This window comes from Pelophylax lessonae, assembly GCF_965119305.1.
Source record: "Pelophylax lessonae genome assembly, chromosome: 1".
Taxonomy (NCBI): Eukaryota; Metazoa; Chordata; class Amphibia; order Anura; family Ranidae; genus Pelophylax; species Pelophylax lessonae.
In genome coordinates this window covers 813,627,200-813,652,011 of record NC_138768.1, presented here as the reverse complement: position 1 = coordinate 813,652,011, position 24,812 = coordinate 813,627,200, and the positions used below count along the sequence as shown (strand labels likewise).

General features: G+C 45.0%; 1 protein-coding gene across 1 annotated transcript; it reads right to left on the bottom strand.

Moving 5' to 3' along the window:
• Positions 1-2,311: 2,311 nt before the first annotated feature.
• On the bottom strand, positions 2,312-22,822 carry SLBP (stem-loop histone mRNA binding protein). The gene is made up of 8 exons (XM_082269926.1): positions 22,546-22,822; positions 15,529-15,654; positions 12,743-12,877; positions 9,418-9,480; positions 8,067-8,198; positions 5,524-5,673; positions 4,686-4,734; positions 2,312-2,775 (listed from the first exon to the last, which is right to left on the bottom strand). The coding sequence occupies exons 1-8, from the start codon at positions 22,581-22,583 to the stop codon at positions 2,701-2,703; spliced, it is 768 nt and encodes a 255-aa protein (XP_082126052.1). The 5' UTR covers positions 22,584-22,822; the 3' UTR covers positions 2,312-2,700.
• Between the last annotated feature and the right edge of the window lie 1,990 nt (positions 22,823-24,812).

Below are 24,812 nucleotides of genomic sequence, written 5' to 3'. Positions count from 1 at the left end.
CACAGCAGGGATCATCTTTGGATAAGGCAAAGGCCCCTTTCACACAGGCGGACTGTTCAGATCCACCTGTCCTTTTTTTGGCGGATCTGAACGGTCCCCCCATGCATTCCTATGGGGCATCGGATGTCAGCGGAGACATGTCCGCTGACATCCAATCTGTCAAATCTGGACGGATTGAAACCCTATTTTCCGTCCGTCCAGCGGATCGGATGGAATCAGATGAGAACGGACCGACGGTCCGTTCCCATCCGATTTCCCCCATAGAGAAGCATGGGGAACTGACAGCTGTGTCTCCGCACACAGCTGTCCTCCTGCTGCTCATCGGGGGATCGGCGGCTCGATCCCCCGCTAAGAAAATCTGTCCGGACGGATAGTGTGAAAGGAGCCAAAAAAAGCTTGGAAGCAAAACACAAACTTTAAGGAGCAATGAATATCGATTGGCTGGGAAGCCAGGAACAGGTCAGTGTTGAATGCACTGAATAGCAAATAGAGTCATCTGGTGTCTGCAGTCACAGGAGCAATTGATCAGGTTCATGTGCATGTTTATGTCACAATCGTTATATGGGACAATCATGTGGCAAGTCTTTAACTACCCACTTATCCAGTCATAGGTAATTTTAGACTGATGAAGTGATGGTGGGTCTATACATCTACACTAACCCTCTTGTAGTCATAACAGTCTGAAACCTTAGCGCTCCATTACATTTTTTAGGGCCCATTCACATTAGAACTGCACAGACGTAATGTGCATTCCTGTGTGATCCACATGAGGTGCAATTTCAGCCCAATAAATATTGAAAAAGACAAGCGCACCACACCAAAAAGTAGCGCATGCACTTTTCTTTGGAGATGCATTGTAACTGGATCGCATGGGTTCTACCATGAGATCCGATCTGGGCAAAAATGCATTACTTTTGCAATGTCCTTACGATTGCATGGAAACCTGCTGCAGACTGAAAGGGCAGTGTGTTCTGAGAGTGGTGTGGGAAACCTGCAAGGAACCTGGGTTTCCCACACAGCATTCTAGTGTGAACAGGCCCTTAAAGGATAGGAGTTTTGAAAAGACAGGCGGAGTGATACAAAGAACACTTACATTTATATAATTTCTCTATATTTTCCAAAATGTCCAAAGCCAATTAGGTTTACACAGAAAGCAATCCAAAAAATGCTGTGTGTCATGCCTTGCTGTAATGCAGTTTTAATCAAATAATTTATGTGAATATGACAGTTTTATTCCTTAACATGGTAGCCCAATGGCCAGCTGCACTAGAAAGCACAGGAGACTGACATTACCTTGTAAAGGCAGAGACTTGTCGTAGCAATAGAAGTACCGTTACCGGCAGGATCTTCACGTAAGCTTTGCAACAGATTAACTGTATAAAGCCCAACTCCAGGCAGGATCACCTTCACAGGTTTCGAACATGCAAACATTTTTGGTCCTCAAGAGGACTCCACAATCATGCAGTCCCAACTTCTAAAGTCTACAAACTTATTTTTACATGCCAGTGGAAAGCCAGCTCCTGCCGTACTTTCTGGCCACTCTGGCTGTAGGTTCTGCAGGTCTCAGACTCTAGAGCTATGATGCATCTCTGCCCCCTCTCCTCCTAACCAGTCACAAAACACATGGCCCCGGTTTCAGTTTTGTGAACGAAGGAGAGGGCTGGAGTTACAACCATAGCGTTGGGGTCTAGGGCCTGTTTCACACGGGCTTCGGCTTCTATAAGAGCAGTGTGAACAAAGCATTTGCAGAGATTTCAGCAAGCTTTGTTGAAGCTTTTAAAGTACCACTCCTGTTTGTAAATGCTATACACATATCCAAATGGGAGCCTTGATTGTCACTTTAAAAAACAAGCTGCAAGCAGGATTCAGCACTTGGAAGCTTGTTTGGTGGCAATCAGTTCTCCCATTAGGATCCGTGTTAAAACTTGGAGCTGAATGGCACTTAAAAAGCTTCAACAAAGCTTGCTGAAAGCTCTGCAAATACTTTGTAAAAGCTTGCTGTTTACACTGCTTTAATATACAAGCTGGCGCCTGAGTGAAACAGGCCCAAGACCTAAATATCTTAAAGGCAGGAGTACAAGATCAGCTGGACTTCCATGCCTTGCAATGCTTTATGCCATTAGTATGCCTGCAAGGCAGTGAGGTCCTCCTGAGGAGTGAAAGGCTTGCCAGCTTGTGAAGGCAATCCTGCCAGGAGTTAGGCTTTAATAAATTGTCTACAGAGAACAATTAAACATTCTGAAATATAGGTTTTAGATTGACATACATTTCAAGCACAACAGCAGCAGTTGCCCAAAGCAAACAGAAAAGACTCAAGCTGAAATCTGGCTGCCAGTTAAAAACACACCAAACATCATTTATAACCATAACTCAAAAATGATTAAACAGAATAAAAGTCCAAATAAACCCAAAAAAGTAAATGGTATTTTCATGAGCTCCAGGAAATGCGCCGTCTTAAACCAATGAATCCAGCACAATAGTACAATGTTTCCAGTAAATTGGCCAGGCACAGCTCTGCTGTTCCAACATCAAGTGCTTCTATAATATGTAGCTGCCAGCACTATGTACGTTATATGTGGCCAACAAGTCCATGAGTTTGCAGAATAAACAGCGGGGAAAGCTTCTGCCTTCGGAGCACAGAAAAAAAAAAGTTCCCATGTACAGTGCATGTTACCCGCTGGAAGAACGCTGAGAAATCGCTCAATCACACATGATTTCCAGATCCAAGCCGTTGTCTGCTTCAACTTTCCTGATCTTGGTTGGGGTGCCTTCAAACTGAACAGAAAACAAATGTCAAAGCACAGATCAACCTTTATATCCAGCATCACAGCAGATTTTCTCTTTAAGATTAAATTTCTTCAAAAGTTCAGTTGAAAATGTTTAACCAGTTCCTGCCCACCCACAATACATTTACTATGGACAGGCTGCACAGGCATACTGGATGACATGTATGTTGCTGGGTGCGGGGCGAACAGTGTGTCACTCCCGCGACAGCTGTGTCCTCCAGACATAGGACTGCAGGGGCACAACATGATTGCAATGTACACACATTTATTTATAACAGCTGTGTGATAGGCCCACAATAGTAATCATAACTTATGCATGTAACCCACTCATGACAGTACAAACAAATATTGCCGTTTCAGTGATCACTAGCAGCAAAGTGCAAAAAAAAAAAAAGAAAAAAAAAGATCAAATTTTTTTTTTTTTAAACACTGTCACCAGTGTCTCCATTTACCACCACACCAGTTATATGATGTTGTACTGGTGACCATATGGAGAGAAAAAAAAATGTCTTTTCTAAAAAATGGTTACAAAAATGACAACTTCAAAAAAAAAAAAAAAAAAAAAAAACCCAATTTCTCACTTAATACCACTGTCCCAAAAAAAGTTAGTCATTCAGAGAGAGGGTGTATTTGGACCTTGCATTTTAAGGGCTTGAAGGGAAATGATAGGCTGTCCATACATCAGGATTGACAAGTTTTCAAATATATACACCATACTTTATAGAAGCTTTAAAGAGGTTATAAACTCTACCTATAGACTTGCCTATAATAGGGCTTACCTAGAGGTACTTTAAATACCTCCTAAACTTGCACCATTTAGGAGACATTTACTTTTCATGCAGCTGATGACCATCGGCGCATGCAAGCTGAAGCCACCCTTGCCATGAAAGGAGCCACCCTTGCCATGAACGGAATGTAATCGCGCCTCGGACAGATGGCCTGAGGACATGAACCAGGAAGGCCGAAAATGTCTGCCGTTACAGGGAGCGGGCGGTACTGCGAGGGCTTTGTTCTAAGGTAAGCATTTCATAATGAGCTAGTACTATGCTCATTATGGCTTTGTATTTCTGGTTTCTTTTCTCTTCTCCCCTGAGGTTTACAACCTCTAACTTTCACACAAACCAATATACACTTAGGCCTGGTTCACACCTATGCAGCTTGCATTTTTCAACACGTTTTTGATCCATTGAAGTCTATAGATTCAAAAACCAGAAAAAAAAGTTCCTGTCTCTTTTCATAAAATGCACAGTTGTGAACGTGACTTATAAGAAACCATGTTAAAATGGACTGTAGTGTGTTTCTACAAAACTAAAAATGCAAAAATAAAATGCATAGGTGTAAACCAGGCTATAATATAAATCTATCTATCTATCTATCTATCTATCTATCTATCTATCTATCTATCTATCTATCTATCTATCTATCTATCTATCTATCTATCTATCTATCTATCTATCTATCTATCTATCTATCTATCTATCTATCTATCTATCTATCTATCTATCTATCTATCTATCTATCTATCTATCTATCTATCTATCTATCAAAAGACATGTAGCAGAATACATTTCGGCCTAAAATTTGTGAATACATTCGTTTTTTTAATAGAAAAAAAAAAAAGAAAATTGTTCAACATTTTAGGTCTTTGTTTATATAGCAAAAAATAAACTCAGTGGTGATCAAATATCACCGAAAGAAAGCCATTTATGTGGGGGGGGGGAAAAAAAAAAAAAAATCACTGCACAATTGCCAGTTCAAAGAAACGCAGCAGTGAACAGCAAAAAATGGCCTGGACATGAAGGGGGTAAAAGCTTCTGGAAGTCAAGTGGTTACACCAATCATGTCCTGTTCAGGTACATGGGAAACTGGTAAGGGGGGGGGGAATTCTGCAGTACTTACCAAAAGGTCTTCAGTTACATCTTCTGCGGAGACCATATCCTCCTCTTTACTGTAAAGATAAGGACAATCTTTCAGAAGTGGATCATGGATTTGTTAATAAGTGCAACGGACCTGTAAAGTTCCCTCCTGTACTGACACATGGATAGACTGTATATAATTAGTGGACTACACCAGACTCAGTGACACCAGCCAAGTACAGTTTGGCCTCAGGGTGTGTGTGTGTGTGTGTGTGTGTGTGTGTGTGTGTGTGTGTGTGTGTGTGTGTGTGTGTGTGTGTGTGTGTGTGTGTGTGTGTGTGTGTGTGTGTGTGTGTGTGTGTGTATTTACTAAAGGCTAAACCTGTATGACCCCCACCTTCGTAAGAAGATTGCAATAAACAATACAAAACAATTTAGAGCAAGGTCACTTTTAAAGTGGAACTAAACTCACTTTTAAAGACTGAACCAGCAAGGCTCTTTATTGCAGAAGAGACAAGAAATCTCTTGCTAGACGTAGGTAGACCTACCTGCCTGCTCAGTCTTTAGAATGTGTACATTCAGGCACAGATCAGTGCACTGCATGATTCAACTCCTGTGAAAGTGCCAGCAATGTAACCCCCCCCTCCATGAAGCTCAACATCCAGCAGAAGCCGGGTACAAGATGCTAGCAAGGGACATTGGACAGCTGAAGGAAAGTAAATGCAGACTTTAGTTCTTATATAGAAGGAGTTGTCACAAAAGAAAGTGCAAACTCCGAACTATCAAAAAATTGTTTCCCCACAGCAAACTAGGATTAATACCATCACCACATGGTTATTAATGATCACCCACAAATCATAGAATTCTGAGATTGGACTTACAAGGGCTGCAGTTCGTTGCCTTCCTCAGTAGGAGGGTCCCATGCGTGTAGAGCAATTCGCCAAATCTTGATCTGTTGGTCCCATGACCTGCGGCTGTATTTCTTGAATTTGTTAGGGGTCCGAGGATGTACACCTGGCTGCCTCATGTGTCTAAACAAAATACCTTTTCGTTAAGTCACTTAAAAAGATGCCACGTATGACAGTAACCCGATGCTATACAAAAGTGCATTCTCAAGATACAGCTGCTTAGAGTAGTTACATATCTAGGTTTATAACCCTTTTCTGTTGTTGGCTGCAAGGTATTCCATGCAAAATTGTGTTTGCTATGTTACATCCCGATCGGGGACCTTCCTTTTTTGGTCTCCATTACACCATCTGGTATGGTCATGTATGGATAATCTGATTTGTTCTGTATTGTTCTGAGCTGCGTCTCAGTGCTGTGCCTTGCTGGGCACACTTCCCCCCCCCCCCCCGTCTTATTTCTTGTTAACACAAGGGGGGGGGGGGGGAATACAGACAAATGGATTATATGTACACACAACTTTAGTCTGGAGACACTTAAAAATAATGTCCAAACTACTATGCATTCCTTTTATCATGCACTAACAGTCAGGTTAAAATGGGTTTGTAATCACAGTTCTCATACTTCAAGCCTTAAGGTGGTGCTCTGTATTCCAGGTTTAGCACTGCATCTTTGTGGATACAACAACTAAAAACCTTTATAGAACCCTCAGCAGTGACTTCTGTTTTTAGAAGGTTCGTTTTTCGTTTTCTATCAGACCAACCAAGCACTGCTGCACTTGTTTCCCAAGATAACTTCAAGGTCTCTTAGCAGGATGTTAACCAAGCCTAACAGGTAGCTCCAGCCACATGAACAAACCACTCATCCATGCAACCAGAATGAGCCCTTTTTATTTTTTACAAAATTTTTTAACAGCCCTGTGGAGGTTGGTGAAAAACCAAGGTTTTGAACAGACATCCAATGTCTCACTTTTGAGACAGCAAGATTAACACCAATTCCTCAATCTTCTCTGTAACCCTAAGCTGCAAAGTGAACAGGAAAATCTATAGAGGCTCCCTCCCTTGTTCATTCAAAATTAAGCATTATAAACTGAGGGGGGGGGGGGGGGACAAAGAGGAATTGGCTTCAGTAATTGCACCCACCCCTGCTGCTCTAGGCCCCCCCTCTCCTAGGAACTTATGGGGCCTGGGGTACCCGTACCAAGTCCTCCCCCCTTGGCTGCCCTGACTCCTAGTAATATATTAAATGCATACCTACATCTAGTGTGAACAATGGACCCTAAACCATGATAGCGTGCCAAAAAGACAGCTGTTGGTAAATTCTCCTGACCAAGATCCATTTAAAAAAGTAAAAATCTGCATACCACGCTTCAGTGCAGCTTATACTTTAAAGATTAAGCAAATTAATAAGCTTCATCATCGGCAAACCCCTTCAAATGGACAGTAATGAACATACATGTTAAATACAGATGAATATAGGGCTCTTTCACACGGGCGATCCGATCAGATCCGCCTGTCAGTTTTTTTAGGCGGATCTGATCAGATCCTCCATGCAGCTCTATGGGGCAGCAGATGTCAGCGGAGACACCTCCGTTGCCATCCGTATCCGATCCTGTCCGTGAAATCTGGACGGATGGAAACCCTATTTTTCCATCCGATCCCCCATAGAGAGCAGCGGGGGCTGTGACACCTACCTCTCCGCACTGCAAGCGGAGACGGAGCTGTCATCCACCAGCTCAGCGGGGATCAGCGGATGGATTCCTGCTGAGCAGCACGGATCTGCCTACGGAGGCAGACCGTGTGAAAGAGCCCATAGTCTTTAACCACTTACAGACCGTCCGCAGCAGTTTAACGTCCCTACTTTGACGTTACACAACAGGGTTATGGCAGCAGATACTTTGTTACTAACAAAAAAAAAAGGGGGGGGATTTAGTTGAACTTTAGGATTCTGCACTATTCGGTTTACACCCATTAAAGTAAAAGGTTTGTTTTCTGTGCAAAACAAGCATGTTCTACTTACCTGCTCTGTGCAAACTCTTGCACACAGCAGCCTCAATCCTCCTCTGGGGTGCCCCGGCGTCACTCCTGGCAGCTCCTTCTCATCAGGTGCCCCCATGGAGAGCCGTTTTTTTTACGGGGGCACCCGTTCATTGACACAGACAGCAGGACTTGGCCCTGTTCCCCCATGTCACTGGATTTGATTGACAGCAGTGGGACTCAATGACTTCTGCTGCTTTCAGTCTATACAATGAGGACCAGAGACAGCGGCTGAAGCTCCTGGGCTCGTGCTCGTTGCTGGAACGATCGGGTCCAGGTAAGAATAAGGGGGGGGTGGTCTGGGGGGGGGCAACTGCAGCCCCAAAGGTTTTTCAACTTAATACATAAAATGCACTAAGGTGAAAAACCCTGAGAATTTACAACTCCTTTAACAGCGCTAACCATTTTTATAGTTTGTATTTTAGAGATAAGGTTATTATATAAAAACTACTATAGTATTAGGTTGGGTAAAATTAAAGTCATACCTTGGAACATCTTTTGTATATCTGTCATAGGAGATTGTGTTTTTTCCATAGTTTATCTGCTTCTGCCGTCTGGCAAGAACAGACGAGTCAGTTTCCATTTCACCATGAGTGGAGGAATCTTTGGAATCGGAGCTGTGAATAGAGGAAACCTTATAGTAAAAAAGGTATAAAGTCTTGTTAAAAGTATAGTATAGAAAGAAAAAAAAAAAAAATTGACTTTAATTTTGGATAGAGTGGAGAGGGATTATTACACTTGTCAGTTCTTATTACCATTTGTGCCCCCGTTAGGCAGATCACCCTCTGTCCTTTTTACAGTTATCAGTGAAAGCAAAATGTAATTTTTGGTTTGTCCCCACTTGTGCGATGCAGGTAACCCTGCATATCCTGTGTGCGGGTTCCCGGATCGCAAATGGTTCACACTGATATGTTGCGAACCGCTGCGGGTGTCAAAGTTAATGACACCCCCAGATCACAGTGCAAACTCTGAAATTGTGCAGGAATCCTATCACATAGGTGATACCATGCGATCCGATTCCAGTTTGGAGGGGAAAAAAATATAAATGTTTGGCCTCTAGTTCCACATTTAAGCCCCATTGTAGTTATGTCTGTAAGGTCAGAGGGCACACAGACTTTCCACACTAAATGTGATTGCTGGAGCTGTGCTTTACCAAAGTAGATGCTATGTTTTGTGTGAGGTTTAAAACAGGCAACCAAAAAAAAAAAAAAAAAAGTGTAGATGGTGACTAGAGAACAGCTCAGTTATACATTCCTCTAAGACCAAGTTCAGATATGCAACCTCACCTACAAACCTATCATAAGGGAACTATTGGGGCAGCAACCATTGACCAATACCTTTTTTAAAGAAATGCTTGTGGTGGGGTCTTCTCCCCACTGTCACAATTTGAAAACATTGCGGCCATGCGGGGCTCAGCCCAAGTCATACATTTACAGTTTTCTGTGAATGAATGCCTGCAAGTATCGACAGCCATTGCAGCCGACTGCTTGTAGTTAAGCAATACTTCGGCCCATATGACGTACAGGCAGCCAGCTATCCTGAATCTGCAGGAGCCAGAGATTGCACCTGTGATCAGCTAATCATGGGTGCAATGCTCTGCAGGCAAATAAAAAAAAAAGTGCATTTATAATTTTCCCCAAATGGTGAACTTAGGTCTTGAAATTTCTCCTCTACAGAGCCAAAATGTACGCCAATGTTAACCTATAACCAAGCTAGTCGCTTTTACTTATAGAAAGTCAAATACTATTTTGCAGGACCAAGACAGAGGGGGTTTGTTCCACAAACAGTGGAAAACACTCCAAATAGTTTACCATATCCTAACAATTGTTGAATTACCTTCCAGAAGATGATCTTCTTTCCCTTGGCCCAAAGTCATTAATAAGCAGCTTTCTCCTGTACCTGAAAAGAAAGCAAACACTTTTCAATACCACAATATTAAAAACCCCACACAACCAGGCAAATATTATCTACACCTACTGAAAGCTGTGCCAAGATCTGATCACTGCTGGGGAGATCATTTACACCTGCAGGTCCATGTACAAAAAAAAAAAAAAAACAGTATTTAAAATGCCCTGGAAGAAGTCCTCTTGTGACGAAACCAGCAGGGTGGCGTTACTTGTCCACATCATCGCAATGGAATGGCACATATTGCAGGATGATGACACAGTAGCCTACTGTGACCTCCCATTATAGGTCTGCGCTCTCTGGAAAGAATACATCTTGTATGTGGGAGCTGTGAATTCACAAAGGTGAAGGGACCCGATTTAAACCTGGAGCACAGAAATGTTCCTTCACTTGTCACAACCCTTGGACTTTTCACTCATGTTATGGGTGACATTTGAATGCACTGATTGAATATATTTGATTTTAATTTAGTGCAACACTTTTTGGCAGTGCACTAAAACCTTGGATTGCGAGAATAATTTGTTCCAGAAACAGGCTTGTAATCCAAAGCACTATCAAAGCAAATTTCCCCATAAGAAATAATGGAAACTCCGATGATTTGTTCTACAATTATTTATTCAGAAGTCCTTCAGTCCAGTGGTCCTCAACCCTGGCCTACAGGGCCCACTAACAGGCCAGATTTGCAAGATAACTGAAACACATCACAGGTGATATCATTTTCTGCTCAGTGATTGCAGTACTCTAGTCTGCATCTCCCCAAGGTAATACTTAAAATCTGGTCTGTTAGTGGGCCCTGAGGACCGGAGTTGAGGACCACTGTTATAGTCCATATAAAAAGATAATTTGATAGGTTGTGTAACCATAAAATGTCCATCCACAATTGGCACCTCCACAAGGGAATTAGAAACAAAATCCAGCAGGAGCTACAGAGTATAAAGGAGAAGAGAGACGCCTCTAAGTAGCAATATGGTTACATTTAATGAAGGTACAACATTTAGCAACTCACATGGTTGATGATTAAAACAGGCACATCCAAGTATGCAGGCATCCGGGGTAAACTGTCCACACAGACCATCCTCCTCACCGCCGTCAGTCTGCAGTCGTGACCGGGAAGACTACCCTGCAGTAGAGCAACCTTAAAGCAAAGCTTAAAGCGCTCGTGGAGCAGTGTGGAAGGGATGGCGTAGATGGGGGTGCAGAGGATGGTCTATGTGGACAGCTTTACCCTGGATACTTAGCTTGTGAAATGATCAGAGTCCTGCGATCCTACATAGCAGGATCAAAGGAGCTCTAATCATTCCAGAGAGAAGAATGGTCAGCTGTGTTTACAACTGACCGTTCTCTCTCAGCGGGGAGCGATCGTGGGTGTCAGGCGGCAATCGGAGCCGTCTGCCCCGTGCATCGGATTCCCCGCTGACGAGTGGGGGCGGGAGCCTAGCTGCAGGCACATGACTGACGTATACCTACATTGGTTTGCGCAGGAAGAACCGGGAAGCAGTTAAAGGTAACCATATTGCTACACTTGGAGGCACCTCTCTTTTCAACTCAGTTATGACATGACGCTACTTGTATATCAAGTCAAAATGTATTAAAAAAATGGCTCATTTTGTAAAACGCACTTAAACCAAGTTTATCTCAATCCAAGGTTTTACTGTATTTAAAATGAACCAGCTGCACTATGAACCTATCACACAGGAAGATTACGGCAAGGTACTGAAAATAGACACTTTGCTTCAAGCACATTATCTGGGATTGCTTAAAATATGCATCCTCCGTTTGCCATGGCAGGTCCACTCTAAAGGCTACATTCACCATTAAAGCACATGTTTGCAAAAAATGTACACATTTAAGGCTCTTTCACACGGAGCGGACCGCATTGCGATCCGCTCCGGCACTTTTTTTTTCTTCACGGAGCGGACAACATTTGTGTCATTCGTTCCGTATGTCTGCATATCATCCCATCAGTTTGCGGATGATATACGGACATAATGGTATGTCTATGGGCATTGCGGATGTCAGCGAATGACACCGCTGACATCCGATTTTGCATCCGTTCTTTACACGGAACAAAAATAGGGTTCTGTTCCGTTCCAAAAACAGAACAGAACTGAAAGGACGAAAATCGGACGGTCATCCACTGACATCCGCAATGCCATTGACATACATTATGTCCGTATATCATCCGCAAAAAAAAAAAAAATAGGATGATATACGGGCATGCGGAACGCCCGTGTGAAAGGGCCCTTAAGCTAAAAGTATTGCACTTGTGATCAGTGGATCACAGATGCAATGTCAGGCTTCCTCCAGCTCTCTGCCTATATCTCTGTATAGGCTTCCCGTTACTGAGCTCTAAGAAGCATCAATGGACTTGTGTTGATCGTCATACTATGATCTGATCAGATTTTATATCTTATTTTTTTTCCAAGGAATTAGGCAATGTTCCATAACACACCCACACAACAAAAATCTTCTATTGAGAACTACAAGTCTGCCTGCTGCGGTGGAAGACAGAACATGTAGTTGATTCACAGATCTATGGGAGCCACAGTGGGTGAGGTTTGGGGTGCTTCACTACATTTAGGTTGCTAAAGGTGGAGACAGGAACTAGGAACTGCATGTAATCGCACAGAAAGGCACTGCATGTTCCTGTGAGATTTGCATGCAGTTCCATGCAGCGAGATTTCAGGCCTTTTGCATGAGCAGAAACACTGCACCAAAAGTAGCACACACACTGCAACCGCATCGCATGGTACTTTTTGCACCATGCAACCCAGTGCAGGCAACATGACCTGCATTCGGTGAGTCGTTAACTTTGCACTGACACCTGTTGTAGATCACAAGGGCAAAGAGTTTTAATGTGGTGTGGGGAAACTGGCATGGAACGAGAGTTTCCTGCATGGCATTATGTGAACAGGCCCTAAAGAAAATACAAACAATGAGCACTCCTTTAAACCGTAAATTTGTCCTCTATTACCATCCCATTAATCTAAAAGACAAAAAACACTTTCATCAAGAAGGTTGCCTAGAAGCGGTAAGTGTAGGCTATGAGGGCAGAGCTTGCACACTGAACCCACAAAATGGAAACAAGACTAACCTTACTCCACTTTAATTAGCCCTACGATAACCAACACAAAATGCTTTGACAGGCAACTAAAAAGTACAGCTGAATGAACTGATTAGCATAGTGTGCAAGGAAGGAAGGTTTTGTTAAAGTACCCAATAACCACTATCAGAGGTTTTTTTTTTTTCTCCTTACCTGGCCAAATCTTTTTCTACAGATTCTTTCAAGATTTCTTCTTCCTCCACTGCTGACCCCCAGTCCTTACATCTTGGCACCGGTCTATGGCTTTCTGGGGTGGTGAAGCTGGTAGGAAAGGGTCGAGAGGTCAGCCTAGCAGATCAAGCAAATGAAGGAGTAATATACCCCATTCTGTGCTACACTTTCAAGCAGATGCTGAAAAATAGCAAACTACAGTCAGTCGTATCATTCTGTGCAATAATTATAGGAAAACACAAAAAAAAAAAACCTTAAGGTCTTTTAAAACCCGAAAAATGGGAGAAAAATAAATAAATATGTTAAGATATGACAGAAGACCGGTTTGCCATGTACTCAGTTTTCTAGAGAGAAGCCAATCTGCAGATACTGATGCTGCCTATAAACTGGCTTTTTAGCCATTCCCATCGTTTGTGATTGCTCCAAATGCAAGAGAAGAAATTCAGTGGGTAAAATAGCAAAGAAAGGAATGCATGAAAACTGAAACAAATTAATTGGATTGGTATTACGATCATTTTTCCTACACATGCAGATAGTCAGCCAGAAGCAAACACTAAAATTCCACCACCAAGGCTTACTAAATCTTTAATTAAATCTTTTAGCCTGATCATTTTAAAATGATCATAGTGACACATGCGGGGCCACCTTAATTCAGCTACAGAAAATTCTATGCATCCCAACCATTTACATATACCTGCACTCAATCAACTTAGAAATACATGGGATAGTTCCATCTACTTTGCATGTTTTTATTTATTTTTCATGACAGAAGATAAATGGGGACTTAAGGGGAACTTCACTCTCCAATCAAACATTGATTATTTTTAATCCATAGGCTGCTAGCATTTAAACTTTTTTTACTACACATTCTACTTTCTTGCTTCTAGCCTGGGCAAATGATCTCCTACATCCCAGGAATCTTCAGAAGAGGAGGTGTTTTATTCCAGCTAAGCACACACCCTTCTGCCTGCATGCCTGAGCTAAGGGTAAATTGATTCCTGGAAGTAAATGCTACATCGTTTGCCATTATTCAAGATGGCCACGACCAGAAATGCTAAAAGGGTATTTTTTTTTTTTTAAGTAATTTCTCAACATAATAAAGTATGGAGACATGGATGGATGGGTTTGCTTTGAATATTAACCACTTAAGCCCCGGAAGATTTTACCCCCTTCCTGACCAGGGTTTTTTTTGCGATTTTACTGCGTGACTTTTAACGGACAATTGCGCAGTCGTGCGACGCTGTACCTAAACGAATTTGACATCCTTTTTTTCCCCACAAACAGAGCTTTCTTTTGGTGGTATTTGATCACCTGTGCGATTTTTATATCATGCGCTATAAACAAAAAAAAAGCGTAAATTTTGCAAAAACCACAATATTTCATTTTTTTTTTTATATGAAATTCCCCAAAAAAAAAAAAAAAAAAGTAAAAATCTAAAAATTTTTTAACATTTTCGGCCAAATTGTTTTATGCTACCTGTTTGTTTTTTTTTTTACCAAACGCAAAAAGCGTATTTTGATTCGTTTGCGCAAAAGTTATCACGTTTACTAACAAAGGGAAAGATTGTCATTTTTGGTGTTTTTTGTAATGGCGGCGATCTGCGATTTTTTTTGCTGGAACTGCGACGGACAGATCGGACCCTTGACTGACATTTTTGACACTTTTGGGGTTACCAGTGGCATTACTACAGTAATCAGTGCTATACATATGCACTGTTACTGTAAAAATGACACTGGCAGGGAAGGGGTTAACTATTGGAGAGGGAGGGGTTAAGTGTGTCCTAGGGGCGTGCTTCTAACTATGATGGGACATGGCTACTAGTGTAAAAAGAGAGATCAACGGTCCTACATAGTAGAACCGTCTGATCTCCATTTTTACACAGGGGAGAATGACAGGCGGCTTGTTTACATAAGCCGCCCGCCTTTCTCCCGCTCTACCGATGATCGTAGTGTAGCCGGTGGACATCGGGTCCGCCGGTCACACGCGGACTCCTCAGTGAACGAGCAGGCGCCCGCTATTGGCTCACAAGCCGGTCACAGGCTAGTGACGTATATATACACGTCACTTTGCCTGGCCAGGGCTGACCGCCGCAGTATATGTACTTGCAGCGGTCGGCAAGTAGTTAAAGAGTAAATAGTGCTTTTTTGGTTTGTGTTGCTCAGATGCAGTGAAGATCTGCTTTAATCTTATACAATATCAAAATAATTCAGCACAGAAGAAGTATGAGTTCAATTCCTCAAAAAACATTTTAATTTCGGAAGGATAGAGCAGATTGAACAGGACTGCTTCTAAACTCGGTTTCCATAAGTAAATGTTTCCAAGACTTTCCCAGTGTTCGAGGTATCTAGTTCTTGCCAGTGTTTAAATCCCAGCATGCAGGATAGGCCCTCTTCCTCATCAGGCTCAGATTAAGGTTGAGTCGGCTTTTAGACAATAAGGCTGGGCTCACATGCATGCAAATTGGATGCGTTTTAAAACTGCATCCAACATCGCATGACATGTGAATGTGACTGGCTCTCAATGTAGCCAATTCACACATGTCTGGGGACAACTGCAGTGTGTTTTTCAACAAGGGTCCTGTTCAGGTGCAAATTCAGGCCAAAATTTCCATCTGAACCTGTGAACAAATGCACTGGACCCCAGAGAGCAAACAGCAGCTTCACAGCTGTGAACCCAACCTTAGTTATATATACTTTATACGGCACAGGACTTTGTTACCACCAACATTTAACTCATACGATTGCCAGGCATGGTAGATTGTATGGTACCTGTCGGGACGCTTGTCTTGGGGAGGTTTTTCATCAAACACAGTGGAGTCTTCATCATCCCGTCTTCTAAGGTTACCATCAGAGCGGCGTTTGCGTCCCTGAGACCAGCGAGATGGTGGTTGAGGTCTGAAAAAAATAAATAAAATGACATTAAAAAACAAAGCAAAACATCTCAAGGTCAGAGAAAGCCAGATAACTAGTAGGGAAAAAACTAAATGTCATATTGATGCCAAATAACTAAAGCTGTAAGAGTGGTAAATATAAGGACAAAAACCATTTTACAGCTGCTTATTCTTTCAGCTCCAACCATGCTAATTTACATATCAATGGTTTAAAAGCAAAGTTCACCTTTGGAACCATGTCCCACCCATCCTCAAAAATACCACCATTTCCCCCCTAATCCACAGGACACTTAGCCCAGCATGTGCTGATTTTAAATCTAGCACGGTGGTGCGGCCTTTGTCTGCAAAGCTGCATCATCCATTCATAGGATCTGTGATTGGTAAGACTACAAGTCCTATCTGCCGCTACCAAAGTCTCGGATTTGCTCGGGCAGTGACCCTCTTGTCTTCCATTGTTTACTTCCTCCTGCCATGATGGTAAGTGCACACCTATATACAGACCGGGGGCTGTAAACAAAGCAGGAGACTGTACAGCACCCAAAATACACTGTCTGCATTGAGGTCAAAGCAAAAATGGAATAAATGTACTTTTAATTCATGTGAGTTTTACTGAACACAAAGAATGCCAAGACCTTCTAACGTGAAACTGTTAGAGCAGCTATAGCTTCTCATACACTCATCTAGTTTCTATTCCTCTTATCAGTCCTCGGCAGACCAGAACAGGCCTCTACTGCTATACTGGGATAAACCTCTAGGTGGCGTATCCTGTAACAATTTGTCATGTTAAAAATGGACGCTGCCCACAAAGGAGTGCAGATTTCACCGCACAAAATGAACTCCTAATACAGTGCAGGTTACACTAAAGCCGGTGTTCTAAAATTTTATCGGACCCGTGAAAATTCCGGACCTCGTCACTTCCGGCTGCTGCGAGCCCCGGTGCGCATGGGCACAAGGTCCGAGGAAATTCTAAGACTTAGAGAACAGCTGATTGAGAGGAGGAGGGGCTGAGGTGGGACACACACACCGCCACGGGAAAATTGCTGTCACGGGCGAACCATATGTGCTAGAGACCCCAAAATTGTATGACAGGTAGCCAAGACGCTCCCCTAAAGCTGTTAAAAATTTGGGGTCTCGGGGATGAAAGGGTGCGGAGCAGTGGTCCCCGGTTCTCGGGGTCACTGCTCCGCGCCCTTTCATCCCCAAGACCCACGGGGTCACTGCTCTGCGCCCTTTCATCCCCGAGACCCCAAATTTCTATCAGCTATAGGGGAGAGTCTTGGATACCTGCGATATAATTTTGGGGTCTTTAGCAGCTTTGGTTCGCCCGTGACAGCAATTTTCCCGGGGCGGTGTGTGCATCCCACCTCAGCCCCTCCTCCTCTCAATCAGCTGTTCGCCAAGTCTTAGAATTTCCTCGGACCTTGTGCGCATGCGCACCAGCCGGAAGTGACGAGTTCCGATTTTTTCACTGGTCCGACAAAATTTTACAACACCGGTGTTCCGTGAGAATTACCTACCCGTGAGAAAAACCTACCCTCGTCACTTCGGTTTACGGCAGTGTGTGTAACGCGAGCAGTTACATTAAAACAGCTGTGCTGCACTATGAGTCATCTCCGCTCCTGTCCCGGTCACTTCCCTGATCTCGGCTAATATAAAAGCGGCGGCGGCTGTATGAAAAGATAAATCACGGAGCCGCCAGCCGCTTTTATATTTACTAGCCAAGATCAGGGAAGCGACAGGGACAGGAGAGGAGATGACTCATAGTGCAGCACAGCTATTTTATGTCACCGCCGCGTCGGTAGGTTTTTTTCACGGACACCGAGATCAATTCAGACTGGTGTGCATGCGCACTAGTCTGATCCTCAGCTCTTCCATTAGGTCTCCGGGGCTGTGAGCATGCGCACTGCTGCGCTGATCAGCTGTTCCTGGCAGGAAGTGACGAGGGTAGGTTTTTCTCACGGGGTAGGTAATTCTCACGTTACACCGGCCATAAGAGTTGAACAACAAACAAAATTTCACGTCGAAAGAACGATTGTTCTATTTTCGAATCATTAAGAGTGCACAATTTTTAATAAACTATTTTCTAATCATGCATAAAGTTTTTTTTTTTCCTTGAACAATAATATATATATATATATATATATATATATATATATATATATATATATATATATATATATATATATATATATATATATATATATATATATATATATATATATATATAATATATAAATAAAACTGAAAAGCGCATTTGCAAAAATCTTCTGTCATGAAAGATCTGTCTCATCTTATTTCGATGACCAGTGCAGTGTGTGGGTTTTTCAATTATAGGAAATAAGAAATTCTGCAACTAGAGGCAGCTGTAATGGACAAGAGAATTTAACGTTTTGCACATCGCAGCTCAACTCACCAACCAAATTAACTGGACTAACAAGTTTGCGTTAACAGGGGTTTCCTTTGCACACATTTGCAAATACATGCGTAAGCTACAGAGCTGCTCCAAGGCACCCCAATATTTACACAGTCCTAACTATAAATTTATGAGCTTCCACAGTGGAAAGAACATGCAGTCTAATGGATAAACAAGAGGGTAGGTGAGGGGACACGCTGGATACCTTTGCGGCCATTGTGCTGTGCTACCTCCAGGCTCACCTACCTCTTATCTATCCATTAAACAGCCTTCTTCAACCAGGGAGCCTAGGCAACATGGGGTGCCTTCAGTTTTCTCAAGGGATGCCTGGGCAAAATACCTAAAAATTGCATACAAACCAACAGGTGGATCAAGCCTGCCTTTTAGTTATGCAAAGCCACAGGATTTCATTGTGCACCATTACAACCTTCCAGCTGTTGGCATCTTAATGACCATCAACATTATCAGTTACTGAGGAGGACTTGCACAGCATTCTTGATTGACCCCACCACCCCTCTCTGTCAACACTGGGTCACATTAGCTGAATGAGGGCAGAAAAACTGAGGGAGAAGAGAAACATTGGTATACTAGTCAGTACCAGTGTGCAAAGGATAAATAAATCCCCTCTAATGTTGGATGTTGCTGTTATGTAAAAACTATTCGTTTTATTTTTCCATTTAAGAACAGGGAGCTCCGAGATTGCACAGAATTTTAAAGGGTGCCTTGACTAAAAAAAGGTTGAGAAACACTGCATTAGAATGCATGTGCTTCCATAAACTTACAAGTTAGGACTGCAGAAATGTTGGGGTGCCTTGGAGCAGCTACACCTCTCTTTTTAACATTAGGACAGGATTATGTGGGTTGGTAGCAGACTGGTTGGTGAGTTGAGCTAGGAAATTTCTTTGGTTTTGTTTTGCATTGATTGCCCTTCCATGTGCTCCGTGCTGTGAAGGCCAGTTGTAGGTGGGGGCAGGGCCATTTGTTATTTTGAACATTGCAGCCTTGTAATCACAAGGAATCCAGAAAGATGGGGCTGTTAGTGTGTAGTTTTTTCACTTTTTATTCATTTTTCTACTCCTCTATGGCCCAATAGATGCTGCAGAAAAAAAAACCCCAAAGAACGCACATCTATCTGCTTTGCAGGTTGGACGGAAGCAGCAACCAGCAATTCTAGGATTGGCAGTAAATTCGGGGTTCAGTTTGTTTGCAGTGGGAACAAACCCCTCTGAATAGGTTTGCACTGTAGATCTATAACTGCCGCATACACAAGGCTTTCCTTACATGGGGTGTACTTTGTACAATTCAAGTTTTCAGCTGGAGTTGAATAATAAGACTGACTAGATGAAGAATCACACTGGACAGAGGCAGCCTTTGGTTGGTTGCCGCAATGTCTACTCTGTAAAAGGTTTAAAATCCCCACAAACCTGATTATTATTGTCTGCTATACAGCCACGCCGGGAGAGCCATACACAGCATGTGCAGAAAGAGATTTTTGGCTGAAGCCGGTGTACAGCGATCGCTTCCTTTTCTCTGGGAGGGGAGATTCTCAGACAAAAGATGCCCCCAAATCAGAGGACAATGTACAGGAAATGAGCAGCTGGCTAAGGTGACATCAGCTATGGGGGACAGCATGGCTTGGGGGAGGGGAGGTCGTACCCGGGCTGATCAACGCGTTGCCTTGGGTACAATCAGCCTGTCCATCTGTCTATGGCCAGCTTCAATCTTACCTTCCCCCATCCAGGAGAACAGGTTCATATGGTTGGCAACCCCTCCAGAAGCACATATACAGTCCACACCTTTTGATGGTAGATACCCATTACTTACAAGTACAGGGAGCACATGGCTCCTCTATGCCACAGCACTGGTTGTTGGCAAGGCGCTGTCACATGAGGCAGAACTACACAGCACCCCATGGGCCATCATGGGCCCCTTGTCCAAGGAAGAGTCCACAGCCCCATGGCCGACACAGGACAGGGAGACCACAGCTACCTGGGTCAGCACATGGGGGAAGCAGGGAGTCCGGAGCCCATTGGTCTGGTGCAATACATGGGAAAGGAACGCGGTGAAGGAGGGAGGGAAGGAGTCTGCGGCCCAGTGTTGGTCTATTAGGGAGGAATTAGGTTTGGCAGTGGATTCCTCAGCCCTTTGAACCAGTGCCATCATGTGTGGGGGGGGAAGTCCTCAGAACTTCGTAGGTTCTTAGAGCTTGCTCACACATGGGGGGGGGGTTATCTAGCCATCGCAATGGCCCAAGGAAGGGGGGGGGGAGATCTAGTCACCGCAACGGCCCAAGGAAGGGGGGGGGGGAGATCTAGTCACCGCAACGGCCCAAGGAAGGGGGGAGATCTAGTCACCGCAACGGCCCAAGGAAGGGGGGGGGAGATCTAGTCACCGCAACGGCCCAAGGAAGGGGGGGGGGGAGATCTAGTCACCGCAACGGCCCAAGGAAGGGGGGGGGGGAGATCTAGTCACCGCAACGGCCCAAGGAAGGGGGGGGGGAGATCTAGTCACCGCAACGGCCCAAGGAAGGGGGGGGAGATCTAGTCACCGCAACGGCCCAAGGAAGGGGGGGGGGGAGATCTAGTCACCTCAACGGCCCAAGGAAGGGGGGGGGGATCTAGTCACCTCAACGGCCCAAGGAAAGGGGGGGGAGATCTAGTCACCGCAACGGCCCAAGGAAGGGGGGGGGGGGAGATCTAGTCACCTCAACGGCCCAAGGAAAGGGGGAGATCTAATCATCGCGACGGCCCAAGGGGGGGGGGGGGGAATCTAGTCATCGCAACGGCCCAAGGAGGAGGGGGGATCTAGTCATCGCAACGGCCCAAGGAGGAGGGGGGGGATCTAGTCATCGCAACGGCCCAAGGAGGAGGGGGGGGGGATCTAGTCATCGCAACGGCCCAAGGAGGAGGGGGGGGGATCTAGTCATCGCAACGGCCCAAGGAGGAGGGGGGGAGATCTAGTCATCGCAACGGCCCAAGGAGGAGGGGGGGGAGATCTAGTCATCGCAACGGCCCAAGGAATGGGGGGGGGAGATCTAGTCATCGCAACAGCCCAAGGAGGAGGGGGGGGAGATCTAGTCATTGCAGTGGCCCAAGGAATGGGGGGGGGGAGATCTAGTCATCGCAACGGCCCAAGGAAGGGGGGAGATCTAGTCACCGCAACGGCCCAAGGAAGGGGGGGGAGATCTAGTCATCGCAGTGGCCCAAGGAAGGGGGGGGGGGAGATCTAGTCATCGCAGTGGCCCAAGGAAGGGGGGGGGAGATCTAGTCATCGCAGTGGCCCAAGGAAGGGGGGGGAGATCTAGTCATCGCAGTGGCCCAAGGAAGGGGGGGGAGATCTAGTCATCGCAGTGGCCCAAGGAAGGGGGGGGGGGAGATCTAGTCATCGCAGTGGCCCAAGGAAGGGGGGGGGAGATCTAGTCATCGCAGTGGCCCAAGGAAGGGGGGGGGAGATCTAGTCATCGCAGTGGCCCAAGGAAGGGGGGGGGGGGAGATCTAGTCATCGCAGTGGCCCAAGGAAGGGGGGGGGGGAGATCTAGTCATCGCAGTGGCCCAAGGAAGGGGGGGGGAGATCTAGTCATCGCAGTGGCCCAAGGAAGGGGGGGGGGGAGATCTAGTCATCGCAGTGGCCCAAGGAAGGGGGGGGGAGATCTAGTCATCGCAGTGGCCCAAGGAAGGGGGGGGGGGAGATCTAGTCATCGCAGTGGCCCAAGGAAGGGGGGGGGAGATCTAGTCATCGCAGTGGCCCAAGGAAGGGGGGGGGAGATCTAGTCATCGCAGTGGCCCAAGGAAGGGGGGGGGAGATCTAGTCATCGCAGTGGCCCAAGGAAGGGGGGGATGTAGTCAATCAGCCCAAGAGGGGGAGGGGAGATTATAGGACAACACAGGGTGTAAAATCTTTTTAACAGACAGAAGACCTAGTTATCACTAGAGCCCAAAAAGAGTGGTGGGGGGGGGGGGGTTTCACAGGAAGACACTAGGATGGGGATCTGGTCATTATAGGACAACATGAGGAGAGATCTGTTTAACACAGGAGGACCCTAGGAGAGGACCTAGTTGGGGGGGGGGGGGTGATCTAGTTGAGTTGTCTTTAAGGGACAGCTGTATGGCGCCTATCCTGAAGTTGGACTATTCTCAGCACCCACAGATGACATTGTACAGAGAATAGGAAGTCGCAGGATGAGATGTGGCGGTGATCAGAGCCCCCCCATATTTATATATATATATAATAGGGCGGTGATCAGAGCCCCCCCATATTTATATATATATATAATAGGGCGGTGATCAGAGCCCCCCCAGCACACAGTATAGAAGAGGTGTCCGATCAGTGATGGGGGAAGCTGGGTGTCCCCACACTGATAATACAGCTCCGTGTCACCTCTTCCAGTGTTGGTGAACAGGTAGGCAGGCGGTTCGCTCTCGCAGTATTGGGGCACTCCGGTGATATCCGGGCCTCTCAGGAGCGGTATGTACGAGGACTTACCTCGGTTCCTCAGTACGGCTGTTCCAGTGCTGAGACATGACGACACCGCTTCCAGATCTTCTCCGCCGCCGCTCTCCTCCTACTGAGACAAGCGCGCCAGAAACTAAAACCTTAAACCGGGGTCACACCGCTGGACCGCCCCACAGCACTGGAAAAGGGGTGGTCAAATCACGACGAACACACCCGTCGCCCCACCTCCAAAAACTGCACCCCCGCCTTCTCTCTCCGCTGTCCGTACAATCCCCGCTCTTGTCCGGCATACAGAACTCGGTGTACAAACCGCTTTAGATAGGCAATACAAGTTTACACCCGAATATAAATTCTCCCCCCGGAGGCGGCTCTCTGTGGAGTCTTCCAAGATGCGCCCTCGGATTGGTAGATCGGTGCATAAGGCGGGCAAGCGAATGGCGGATTGCATGTGTCAGTCAGAGGCGAGAGGCGGGATTTCCGCGTACAGCGCATGCATCTGATTGGCCGCCGACTGTCCGGACTTCCGAGATGTTTAGAATAGAGATTCCGCGCCAAAGTTTCTCCCCCCCCCCTCTGTGTGGTGAGGGGGGTTTTGGCGGAAAAAATGAAGGGAGGGAAAGGAGAGGGGCGTGTCCTCACTACTCTACCATAATAATCCTGATCTTCTGAATGATGAGCTCACTTTTTATTATCCAATAAAATCGGGGAAAGGAAATAAAATGGCGCCCCTCATTAACCAAGGGTCCTCATTCAATTATAACTAAAGACAAAACTTTATTTTGTAGCTTTGGACAGAGCAGAGAGGGAATAGAATGTATTGGTGTCTCTGCCCCTGTTAGAGAGAATTGCCCTCTCTATGTTTACTGTTACCACCTAAAGTGAAAGAGAATTCCAAATTTCAGGTTGTCACCAGAAAAGGAATAGAGTGTAAATCTTCCAATGGGGACACTCGTTCTGATAACACCCCTGCATTCCCACAGGTGGAAGGAAAGAAAATCATTCAATTCCGATCGAGGAAAAAATCCCTCCCGCTGCACTATTGTGTTCTGCCAGCGGGGGAGGGGCTTCCCTGCCAGCAGAACACAATGATAAGTGCTGCTGGCTATAGCTGGTGGCACTGATTGTTTCGGGAATTACCAACAAGCTGGTTGTACAGAAGTCGATCAATAGATTGTGACCAACCAGGGTGCCCAAACATGGGTCAAATTTCACCTGATCCCTACTGAATTCTGATCCTTCTATGGCCGGTGTTCCTTCAGAATAGCGCTACCTATCAGATTCTGCTACTAGAAGTGACGTATGGAATAGAACAACTTACTGCGCATGCGCCATGCGTTCCAACATGGCCGCTATACCTTCCAATAGGATTCCTAATGTGACAGAACACGAAGCAGAGGCGGACAGCTTCTTACACCCACTCAAGTCTTGAATTTTACATTTATTTTAGCAGTATACTCACCTTATATACTGAATCACAGTATTACATTTGTATTATTATTGTATTCTAATAAATATAGCAAGAAACCTGCGGGTAGAAGGTGGTTGGCGGCCATCTTGGTACACCCCACACTGCTCAGCGACAAACTGATTATATAGTGAAATAGACTATTTCACTCGGTCACGGTCAAATAGTCTATTTGGGTGTAGCACCCTACAGGTAGGTGCTAAGTAAAAGCATAGTAGGCCTTGTCTGCCTAACAGCAGGGCCGTGTTTCTTTTTGTCAGGTAGGTTGTCATGGCTCCCAAGTGTGTCTCCTGAGAAGGGGGAGTCTCCCCACTGGCTCTGTTGAAAACTTCTGATAGGGCAGTGGAGGAAACCCAATCAGAGATACATTCAGACTTGTATCTACCCCAGAAGGCAGATTCTGCCGCAGAGGATTCTGGGGGAGGATATACAGTCAGGTCCATATATATTGGGACATCAACACAATTCTAATATTTTTGGCTCTATACACCACCACAATGGATTTTAAATGAAACAAACAAGATGTGCTATAACCACTTAAGCCCCGGAGGATTTGGCTGCTAAAAGACCAGGGTTTTTTTTGCGATTTTTTACTGCGTGACTTTAACGGACAATTGCGCGGTCGTGCGACGCTGTACCTCAAAGAATTTGACGTCCTTTTTTTCCCACAAACAGAGCTTTCTTTTGGTGGTATTTGATCACCTGTGTGATTTTTTGATCATGCGCTATAAACAAAAAAAGAGCGTCAATTTTTCAAAAATAATATTTTTCACGTTTTTTTATATGAAATTCCCCCAAAAAAATGTAAAAATCAAAATTTTTTAACATTTTC